Raw genomic sequence first — 12,864 nt, forward strand, 5'->3', positions numbered from 1 at the left:
AAACAACATAACTGTACCAAGATTTCCAAAAGATCTCTAATTTCCCTGTAGAGTTACATCCTGTACATGTTTATGTTTCAGTTTATTATCTTCATTGAACCAAGTCTATGTTGCCACAGACTACTCTCCCATGTTTTTTAAAAAAAATATGCCTTCATATTTGGAGTTTATCTATTCTATACCAAAATATCATACATTAATAAAAACTTAACTATAAGGCACCTGCCACCTACACACTATATAATTTTGTGTAAATGACTGACTACTTTGACTGTATTTTTGATGAGATAATTGAATTATCAAAATTCCAACATGAATATAATTTATTGCGTTTTATGTTTGACATATAAATATATAATTATGGCTTGATATACGTATAAATGTATTATGTATATTATATATAAATATATAATAGCATGTTTCTACTACAATAGTAATTTCAAACTAACTTAAGCTCAAATTAAAATAACTTACCTAATACCTATATATTATACTTATTTTATCCCTTTATGGCCATATATTATATGTAGTTATTGTTGTGTGATCTAATTAAATAAGCAGTGCTGCCATAAATAATGAAAAAATAAGAACATCCCGACACAAAGGTACTCTGGAGAACTCTTATCAAAAATCAAAATCCAAAATTTCGGACGTGTTTTTACCACGATTAAAGATATATCTTTAATCGTGGTTTTTACTATATTGTTCTATGGTTTTTACCACCTCCCATGACTATAGATAGTACTTCTATCTTTTACTTTCCGTACTTCTATCTTTAATCGTGTCACCACTCACCTTCCACAAGACGCTTGTAAATTTCCTTTGATTTCCTTTCTTTTATTCTGCGGTACTTCCAATTTCCAATGTTAGCTAGTATTATAAGGTACTCAGCCATTAAGATTCATGAGTAATCAAATAACAATATCATGAGATTATAAACATTTTCAGATCAGTACAAAAATTAAAAGCCACAGAAAAAGGTACGTATGGATTGAGATATTTAATTAAGAATACTATTTTTTATCACAATTTATTCTTTATAATATACTTTAATACCAATATAAATTTGTCCTTGTAAGTTGGTTAATTGTAGGAACATGTTGAAAATGTATTTAAAAAGTAAAAAAAAAATACTGAATAGGTACTGACTCAATATTCGATTTCAACTTCGACTTCATAACAGTGTGTTTTCATTTTATTTATGGCAGTCTAAAGAAAAAGTTAACAAAAAATATGTGCAAATGCTCACCTTATAAACCTGTCTTGCGACCAAATAAAAGGTTTTAAATAAAAGGTCCCCGCCTAATCGTTGTTTTTATTTTCAGAGTACCTAATTGAAAAACAAACATTTAAGAGGAAATAATTCAATATGAAACTATGAGGAACAAATATTGATGATTGGGCGATAAATTCCAAGTGAGTGGTTTAATATACAAGTAATATATACTATAGAATTAATGTGGCATAAAAAAATGCAATTATAAACTACATTTTGCAAGAGTTTTATTTTATAAAACTTGGTGTTTTGATCATTCGATTTGTGCATTAGTTATCTAGTAGTACCTAATTAAAAATTAATTTTTTTGCTACTTCATTTAGGTATAATGACATTTTAGTGTAATATTAAATTGGATGATACATTTATTATTTTTATTAATTTTTTTTTAACAAGTTAATCTAACCTAACCTGACCTGCATATGTTGGTTCCGTCTTACACACGTACAACATATCCAATTTCTGTTCACCAGTTTCAATAGCGTGCTATTAGTTTTGATGTTACATTAACTTAACCTATTATAAAATGTTTAGTTATGATTATTATCTAAGGCCCGACGTGGGCTTTTATTGATTTCATAAATTATTATTAATTATCATTATATGATCATTACAAAATGTACAGTTTCAAAAAGGTCATAACTTACGTAAAAGTAATAATGTCAATAATAGAGGTCTACACAGGGCCCAAGATAATAATCTTACCTCGTAGATTGGAATATTTTGTTGTCATATAATTTCAATATAGTTTTATGTAATTTTATGTATTAAATATGGTAATATATTTTAATAGTTTCAAGGAGATAAGTACAAAACACATACAAATAATATTTTTTAATTACAACAAAATAACTGATTTTGTTATTGTTTGATTAAATAGTTAATTTTGTCTAAATTTGAACTAAAACTATCTATAGAAAAAAACCTGTAGTTATATATTTTATAGTTTTTTTGGATTTTATATGATATATTTATAAGAGACCATATTTTTAAATTTCTAATCCTTAGCTAATAGCTATACAAATTGAAGATTTTATACATTCTTGTCTACTAAATAATTTGCAAATTTTTCTAATTTTGTATATATAGTATGTCCCAGAAGTCCCGTAACGCCTTTAGTATCTCTATGGAAAATTAATATATTTAAATTCAGTTTTTTTACAGCAATAAGCATGCCCCAAAAAACGGCTAAATAAGTATACATTTATGAACCAAAAATTGGCAAAATATGCCTTGAATATGCCTTAAAAAGTTAAAAAGAATATGCATCTATATGCACTAAATATCTAAAATTATGCACTTAAAAAAAGCTTACTTAAAAAAATCATAAATTTTTTTTGAAATAACATGATTAATTCATTTATTTTTTTTATAGTTATACTAAATATATTTTATTTTTTTATGTCACAATTAAAAAAAAAATAGATTTTAAATAGATTATAAAGTATAAACGATTGCGGGTTTTTTTCGTCAAATGTTGATTCCTTCATAAGTAATATCTCCATAAAAAAATGCATATTGATATAATAATATTTTTAGGAATATAAAAATCATGTATAATATGCCCGATAACATAGAAACATGCATAAATATGCTAAATAGGCAAAAAACCTTTAAATATGCAAAAACATGCAAAATAAGATCTCAAATATTTAAACGTGGTACCTTGAAATGGATTTCTATGTCACCTAGCATTAAATACAACTTAGCAAGATTTATATGCAAATGCATGAACTTACGAGCCCTGGTTATAAGTATGGAAATTCTGATTGAATAGCATAATATTCAATTTTTTTTTCAAAAATTCCAGTTATCAAAAAAAATTTTAGGCAAATAAGTTTTTTTTAATTTTTAAGATAGCTATTTTGTTGATCGTATTTTTTTAAAACAGTTCAAAAAATAAAATTTAATGAAAATCGCCCAAGTTAGAGCTAATTATTATTTTGAATTTCTAAGAATAATAGTTTTGCCATTCAATCAGAATTTCCATACTTATTGCTGTAAAAAAAAAACTATAAAGAAAGAAAACAAGTGCATAGTTTAATTTTATTATAATTTATAATTGAGCTATTAAGAAAAAACAAGTGAATAAATTTAATTATAATTTACAAAACTGAGATGTGTTAATATTATTATTATAAAATACATTAAGAAGTGTAAGATAAAATCATAGACCATTCATAATTTTAGATTCACTTCATGATAATTAAAATACTTAAAAATAGGTAACCATTTTCACTATTCACTGTTCAGTAAACGATAAAACATAGCTATTGTTATTTTATTATTTCTATTAAATTCAAAACTTGAATTAGGTATGTATTAGTTTTATCAGATTTAAATAGGTATTTTATTTTGAAAATGAAAAAATATTTATTTATTTTTGAAATTATTATAAATGTTGACATAAAAAATATCAGTTATTAAAAATTTAAGTTTTTAATCTTATAACTGAAAACTTTCACTAATAATTAGATAAGATTGTCATAAAAAAAATCAGTGTTCCAATTTCTGATTAAAGCATGTGAATCGTATTTTGCTAATGCTTTATGCATAGGTAATGAAACTATTATTATAAGAAATTCAAAATAATAATTAGCTCTAACTTGGACGATTTTCAAATTTTAATATTTTTAGATTCTGAGTGGAGCGATGAATATATTGATTTTACAATGATGTGTGTTTTTTTATTTTATTATTTTTCTATTCTTGTGTCTGTCATCACCTTTTAGGACAGTAAAAGTGCTTGGATTTTTTTCATCAGTACCTTTTCTGATAGGAAAGTGAATCTAGTTGGTACTTTGGGGGGTCAAAAGTGAAAATTTTCCAGTAGTTTTCAAAAGCGCCGTGAAAAACAAAAGAAAAATTAAGGAAAAACGGGAATTTATATGCAAAATCTGTTTTCGAGAAAATTGATTTTGGATTTTGGTGCAACTCTTAAACAAATGACCGTAGGTACATGAAATTTTGACTGAATGTTTATATTAGCGTTTTCTATACACCATAACATTTTCCAAATATTTTGACTTATTTTGAGCTCTTTACGGACATTTTCAGTTTCCATTTTTTTTAGTTTCTGTGTAATACAAGATTCCTTATAGGATAATCTACCTTTATCAAAAAATAAATATCTACAAGAAAGTCAAATTAAATTTTTGTGAGCGTTTGAAATTCATATTTTTACAACATTTGATATTCGCTCGATTTCTCATGTGACAATTTTCTTATTTTATTGTAATTAAAAAACGAATGATTGTAGATACTTAAAAATTTCACTGAACGTTTATATTAGCATTTTCTATATACGATAAAATTTTGAAAATAATTTCACTCTTTTTGAGCTGTTTACGGACATGGTCAGCTTTCAGTTTTTTTAGTTTTTTTTTCTATAAATATCAAAAAAGTTTTTTCTGTTGGGCCAAAAAGTGTAAAAATTTAATACAAGGCGCCTGATATATTGTTACAATAGTAGTTGAAAAATATTAAAAATACATAGACACAATTTTTTTTTATAAGCATTAAAGATCGAATTTTGACAAATTAAACACAAGACTAAATCCTCATAATGGAAACTTCTCAGCAATCGATCTATCCTTTTCCAACTTAGCATTGGCCCAGCGAATCTCTTGGACAGTTGACACCGAAATATATAGTATTGACCATATTCCAATTTTCATATCTATTATACCTAGGAAATGCGACACGAAAGACAATCCCGGCTCAAGATGGAATTTAAAACATCCAAACTGGCAACTCTACTCAGAAATTATTGAAAAAGAAATACAAATGAAAAACGCAATAAACAATAATTCTACACCACAACAACAAATCGAATTTTTTTTGTGTCTGTCATCACCTTTTAGGACAGTAAAAGTGCTTGGATTTTCTTCAACAGTACCTTTTCAGATAGGAAAGTGAATTTAGTTGGTACTTTGGGGGGTCAAAAGTAAAATTTTTCCAATAGTTTTCAAAAGCGCCGTGAAAAATTAAGGAAAAACGGGAATTTTTCATCTGTTTTCGAGAAAGTTGATTTTGGTTTTTGGTGTTACTTTAAAACGAATGACTGTAGATACATGAAATTTTAACTGGTTGTTTATATTTCCATTTTCTATACTTGATAAAATTTTCAAAATATTTTAATTTGTTTTGAGCTGTTTACGGACAATTTCAGTTTTCAATTTAATTAGTTTTTTTTCTATGAATGTCAATAAAACTTTATTTGTTGAGTAAAAATACTTGAAAATGTAATACAAGGCTCATACTATATTGTTACAATGACATTTGAAAAATATTAAAAATCCTTAGTCACAGTTTTTTTTTTTTATAAGCATTTAAAGTTCAAAAATTGACAAAATATGTTAAAATCACGAAAATTAGCAAACTATTTTGAGTTAATAATTCGTAAAAATTTTTCTTTTTAGAACTAAGATTTTAAAATGTAATACAAGATTCCTTATAGCATAATCTACCTTTATCAAAAAAAAAAATGTCTATAAGAAACTCAAATTAAATTTTTATGAGCGTTTGAAATTCATATTTTTACAACATTTGATATTCACTCGATTTCTTACGTAAAGATTTTATTATTTTTTCGTAATTAAAAAACGAGTGACTGTAGAAACTTGAATATTTCACTGAATGTTTATATTAGAATTTTCTATATACGATAAAATTTTGAAAATAATTTCACTCTTTTTGAGCTGTTTACGGACATTGTAAGTTTTCAATTTGTTTAGTTTTTTTTTTCCATAAATATCAATGAAGTTGAAATTTCGACAAAATCCATCAAATTTAAAATTGAATAAGTATTTTGTAGTTAACAATTTATAAAATGTTCAAATTTTATATCTAAGGATTGAAAATTTAAAACAAGATTCCACATAAATATTTATTTCTGTTACCAAAAATTCTAAGAAATACATAAGCACAGTTTATTTTTATAGTCATTTTAAATTCAAATTTGGACGAAATTACATTAACTATTTTAGTTATTTTGTTGTGATTGTATAATATTATTCATGGATACTTGAAACTTCTAAAGTATACTATTATAATATATCTTTTATAGTATCACGGTTTGTTGTTGATGTATAACGCGTTATAAGTACCTAATGGATATTGTGATATGATTATTTTGGAATTTATTATAGGTACCTATTATAGGTCAATTTTTTTTTTTTAATACCACAGATAAGTTTATAATATGTCTTATACCTAGACTGACATACCGTCTCCGCTCAGAATCGTTTTTCTTATACACTGATATTATATCATTGAATTCAAATTTAATACTATCCATTCTACAGTGACCCACTTATAACCTAACCTACTGTACAACAGAGCGACATTCACTTACCCACCTTTTTTTTTTTTTGAACTATGAAAAAATATGATCAACAAAAAAATGCAATCTTGGAAATTTAAATAACTTATTTGCCTAAAATAAATTTTTGAAGAAAAAAAATTATTTGCCTAAAATAAATTTTTGAAGAAAAAAAATCGAATATTATGCTATTCATTTATAATTTCCATACTTATTACTGTAAAAAAAACTGCATTAAAATTTATTGATTTTCCACGGAGATATTAAAGGTGATACGGGATTGACATACTATATAATATTTTTTTTGACTTAAAAAGAGACAAAATATTTTGATGCAAATTTCATGGTTTATAGAAAATGCTAACATAAATGTTTGATAAAAGTATATCTATGAATTGTTTTTAAACCAAAATTAGAAAATCAGTAAAATTCCGTTAATAGGTGGTAAGCTTAAGGGGGCTGGGGCGTAATCCATTTTAAGGAGTAAAACCTAGGCATTTTATATTTCAGTTCATATGGGTCTTGTGAATGTGTTGTAAGTAAATGAACATCAGAGTGTGTAATTCGTAGTACCGATCACGTTGTATAGGGGCATCATAATACGTCTGTCGTTTTACCTACGCGCATGTACATGTCACCTCTTATTACTTAATTTATAAAATTAGGAACATTTTTTTTCAAAAAATACTGCCAGTGACTTCAATCACTATGTTCAGTAGGATGTTCCGATTTAAATTTTGAAAACAGATTTGAATTCTCCTTAAAATTTACTATGCTTTGACTGTCGTACATTTTTCATATTCTATATTAGTGTATTTAAATTTGAATTATGAATATGATCTATTTTTACTCTTTTTGTAAGTAAATTTTGAAGTAAAAAGAAATAAAAATCAGAAAAATTAAATTGTCAAAACATAGATAATTAATATTAATCATGCTCCAGCCCTCTTAATTGATAAATAAATAAAAAAACATGAGAAATAACGTTCCTGTATACTACTTTTTACAAATTTTCGGATATACGTCAATAGATAGCTGATAATTCATATCGGTCAATTAATTGCACGTAAATTGATCGCGAGGGACTTTTCATAGTAGGACAATTTGTAGTGCCGTATAGAATTCAATAAAAATAATAATAAAATAAATTATTTAAAAAAATATACTAATAGTAAAAAATATTACAAATCACAATTAAAATTAAACAATATTTATGTTGCCTAAAAATAATTGTACCTGTAACTGGAAATTATGTGCTATGCCTGTTAGATAGTCTTCAATTGTTCTATTTTCATAATCTAAACAAATTTTTTTTGATTTTAGCACTTCGATCTTTATACATTTTTTTTTTCAAAATTAAAATTTTGAGGATTAATTGGAACTCCTAAATGAGATTGACGAACTCTCTGAACGGTTCTTTTTAGAGTTTGCACATTTGGTAATTGTCCAGAAACTGAAGCAGATACCTTTATATTTTATAATAAATATAATAATAATAATAATAATAACATTTATAGAAATAATATAGTAGGTACCTACCTGAGAAGCAAGTGTTCCAATGACTGAATGCGTGGAATTAGATGTACATATTGCATTTATTTTCATATTATTCATTACAGTTTTAACTTCTATTTGAGTGATATCAGAGACATGGTTATTATGGTCAATTTTTTTGAAATTTTCTCATTATTGATATCACTAATAACATGAACGCGGCCTCGGCATTTATTTTTAAAACGTACGCATCTCCATATTTTCTTTTGTACTCCATTTTTTCGAAATGGTACATAAAACCTTCATGAACTAATATATTTTCACCTCTTTCACTTTTTATATATTTTAAAGACATTTTAAAATTACTATATTATATCGGTAATAGTTAGAAGTAGCACTATTATATTATGGTGTTGTACCGACTGACAACTGATATACTGTATAGTATAGTTACTAGTATAGGTATTGAATATAGTCTCATTATATCTATTGCCTATATTATTTTTGATAGTAATATTAAGTTTCTGATTCTGATATATATCGGTTTTATTAGGTTTTATTTTATTTAAGGAATCTATACGACGCTATAAATTGTCATACTATCAAAAGTCGCTCACGATCAACTTACGCGCTATAAATTGACCGCTATCTATTGTCGCGCTATCAATTATCCGCTATCTATTGACGGGACACCTGAAAATCAAAGCATTATTTCAACTACTTGTCGTGTATACATAGCCAATAAAAAAACTCTAAAAATATTGTTATTTTATATTTATATTAGATTCAGAGCGAAGCAGTGAATGTATTGGTTTTACAATGATGTGTGTTTTTTAATTTTATTTTTTAAATTATTGTGTCTGTTTACACGATTAATAGTCGAAATAATGCTTCGATTTTCAACTTCAGTATCTTGTTCAATGGGAAAGTGAATCTAGTTGGTCTACTTTTGGTCAAAGCTTAAAATTCCCAATAGTTTTCAATAGTGCCGGGAAAAATAAAATAAAAATGAAGGAAAAAAAAATTTTAACCCATTAGCCTTAGACTGCCACCTTAGTCTTACCGCCCGGACAAAAACAGTTTTTTTTCCCGTTTTACCTATGAACTAAAAAAAAATATTAAAATCATGAGATTAATGAAAATAAAATTTAGAAAATTTAAAGTGTTCACAAAAACAAACTATAAAATGGTTATCTTCAATTGTTTAAAAATAAAAAGATGTTTTTTTACTTTTTTACCAAACAATTTAATTAAATTAAAAAATAAAATCTGCGTAGTTCTTGTCTCTGTGATAGTCTAATAAAAAAAACAGATTTATAATATATTTGTTACCTTAGGAAATATCTCAATAGGTAAATCCTCAATCGAGTGCGTATTATATAAAATTGTAAGGGATTTTCTACAACCGCGCTAACCGAGAAAACTACTGAACCGATTTGGCTGATTCTTTTTTGTTATGTTCGTAATTGTAAGGTTCTTATGAAAGAACAATTTAGAAAAATCCACCAGAAAAGTAAGAAATGGATGTCAATAATACATCCTGTTCAGAAAAAAATAAACTACGTAATAAAAAGTTTTATTTTATTGTTGCAGATGAATAGTGTATTATATATATAATGAATGCGATTGGTTAATAGGGCATGTTTGTTGATTTGTATTATGTTTGTTATAGGAATATATGGATGTTTATGTGTAGATTAGACCTCTGGGAAGAATATAGATTAATTTAAAAAGGGTTAAATTTTGTTTTTTTTTATTAATCGGATTTTAGTACGGTTAAGTTAGGTTAGGATTTCGTATTAATTGGTTATATTAATCCACCGTTATATTAATAAAATATATTTATCATTAATAGCGCTAGAAACAATTCAATACGTTTTCATTAACCATTTTTATATTTACTTGCCGATCTCATTAAACGACCACGGGAGGAAATAGAATGTCTGTCTGCCTGTGTCCTTTGGTTGCCATGGGTTTTGAAGCTATTATAATAATGGCTATTGGTTGCCGAGCAACGAGTGCACGGGATCATTTGGTACAGAGAAAGATTGGACTTCTGGGCAGAACATAGGCTAATTTAAAAAGAAAGAGGACCAGCCCCGGGAGGTGCTCAAACAAGGATTTTGAGATTTCTGATGGAAATTTTTGTTAAAAATGGTTGCCATGGGTGTCAAAGCAATTATAATAATAATTATTTGTTGCCATTAGTTTAAAATTTCTGTTCTGGTAACCGTTATATTATAAAATGAAACAAATTATTCATATAAAGTTGGCATTTTTAATGGGCAACGAAGTGCGCGGGACCAGCTAGTAATATATAAAAGTCTTAGGCCGTATGTTTGTGTGATATAAAATATTTTTGAATACTTATACAGCTATACATGTTGTATTATGAGCTACATAAATTAATTCTCAAATTTATTTTTGAAATCTTCATGATATGTAGTTATATTTTTTTCCCTCCATTTGATTAAGGTTAACGTTTTTAAAATAACTCATTTTATTATTTTAGAACTAAAACTGGAGATAAAGATAACACAATTGACGCTGAAATAAAAATTGAAGTATTCAATTACTGACGGATATGAATTTAAAGGAACAGTTTTAAGTTATAGCAACTCTTCAGAATTCATTACTTATATGAATTCGGACGAGACATCTAACTGCTCAAGGGAAAATCCACTGACTAATATCTGTGAGAAAATGTCTACAGCAACCAATTTAACGGCACATAACGAAGAAAAGCCGTATAAATGTGATATATGTGAAAAAAAGATATCTACAGCATCAGATTTAACAAAGCATTTAAGGACACATACCGGAGAAAAGCCGTATAAATGCGATTTATGTGATCAAGCTTTTTCTCAAGCACATTATTTAACTGTGCATACAAGGAAACATAATGGAGAAAAGCCGTACAAATGTGATTTCTGTGATAAAAGGTTTTCTACATCATCAGCATTAACAAAGCATACAAGGACACATACCGGAGACAAGCCTTATAAATGTGATATCTGTGATCAAGCTTTTTCTCAGAAAACAAATTTAAAAAAACATACAAGGATACATACTGGAGAAAAACCGTATAAATGTGATATCTGTGATCAAAGTTTTTCCCAACCACATACTTTAAAAACCCATAAAAGGACACATACCGGTGAAATTGCGTTTAAATGTGTAATCTGTGATCGTGCTTTTTCTCAAGCATATAATTTAAGAAGGCATGCAATGACACATACCGGAGAAAAACCTTATAAATGTGATATCTGTGAAAAGGGGTTTTGTACATCATTAGATTTAACAAGGCATACAATGACACATACCGGAGAAACACCATATAAATGTGATATCTGTGATAAGGGATTTTGTACATCATTAGAATTAACAAGGCATACAAGGACACATACCGGTGTTAAGCCGTATAAATGTGATATATGTGATCAATCCTTTTCTCAAGCACATCATTTAACGGGGCATACAAGGACACACACCGGAGAAAAGCCTTATAAATGTGATATCTGTGATCAAGCTTTTTCTCAGAAAACAAATTTAAATACTCATAAAAGGACACATACCAATATAGAGCCATATAAATATGTTATCTGTGATTTAGCGTTTTCTAAAGCCTCAAATTAAAAAATAAAACGAGGATACCTACCAGAAAAATGCTACGTATTCAAGGGACATAACAATTATATTCTAAATATACAAATTATTTTATAAATTAAATAATAATAATATCGTTGTTATCAATATATATTATTATTACACTACAAAACATAAAATATATTGATTTATATTGGTACCGCTGTCCATTGGTTTCTCTGAGAGATGTTATATGTATTCATCGAACCGGAATTTTTAAACATGAATGTTGTGAGCACTTCCATGACAAAATCAAATAGAAAATCGTACATGCCAATATTTTTAAAACAGGTGTATTCATCGTTTCCTGTGATATTTTAAGCGCCAAGACTATAGTACAAATGTTTTCAAACCCTTTTATTATGCAACAATATATTATCTCGGGTGAATGTAAACTCAGTTAGTGATGAAAATCAAATTAATATATCATATTATTATTTAAAAAAAAAAAAAAAAATCAATTTTTATAGTAATAATTATTGCCCTCATTAAATATTAGCTAGATATGCGTATATGCCAAAAAATATAAAATACTTAAAAATAAAAATAATAAAAGGCCTCTCTAATATCCACCGCCAAACCATCTCGCCTCAGAATACTGGAATCGGTACATAACTCAGGGATTCGACTTTCCATAGGTGCGTTCCGATCAAGCCCCATCAGTAGCATACTCAACATTGCCGGCGTTCCCCCATTGGACATAAGATGGTCTGAACTAACATTCAAAATCGCAGCCAGAATGGCCCGTGCCCCCAAAGGTCTTCACTCCTCCCCTAACCTCATTTTCGACAATTACAAAAAATATGATCTAGACAATATATTGACAACTGAAATCAGCATATCCCCTCCGTGGCTTATCTCGATAAACATCAACCTGGACCTACATCAACTCCCAAAGAAATCTACCAGCACCACCCAATACAGAAACCTCTTCATGGAAATACTTTCATCTAAACAACAGCACGCACTCATATACACGGACGCCTTTATTGTGGATAATTGTGTTGGAATGGCTATCATCCACGGGGACACACATATCCAATGGAAACTATCTAACAAGTGCTCTATTTACACCGCTGAAGCACTAGCCATCCTCAAAGCCATTGAGTTTGCAACAAACAAAGTC

General features: G+C 27.5%; 1 protein-coding gene across 1 annotated transcript; it reads left to right on the plus strand.

Annotated features, from left to right (window-relative positions):
• Positions 1–445: 445 nt before the first annotated feature.
• LOC100569974 (zinc finger protein 525) lies at positions 446–12,346 on the plus strand. Its single transcript, XM_003244334.4, has 3 exons — positions 446–980; positions 1,326–1,416; positions 10,606–12,346. The coding sequence occupies exon 3, from the start codon at positions 10,734–10,736 to the stop codon at positions 11,727–11,729; it is 996 nt and encodes a 331-aa protein (XP_003244382.1). The 5' UTR covers positions 446–980; positions 1,326–1,416; positions 10,606–10,733; the 3' UTR covers positions 11,730–12,346.
• Positions 12,347–12,864: the final 518 nt, after the last annotated feature.

This window comes from Acyrthosiphon pisum, chromosome A1, assembly GCF_005508785.2.
Source record: "Acyrthosiphon pisum isolate AL4f chromosome A1, pea_aphid_22Mar2018_4r6ur, whole genome shotgun sequence".
Taxonomy (NCBI): Eukaryota; Metazoa; Arthropoda; class Insecta; order Hemiptera; family Aphididae; genus Acyrthosiphon; species Acyrthosiphon pisum.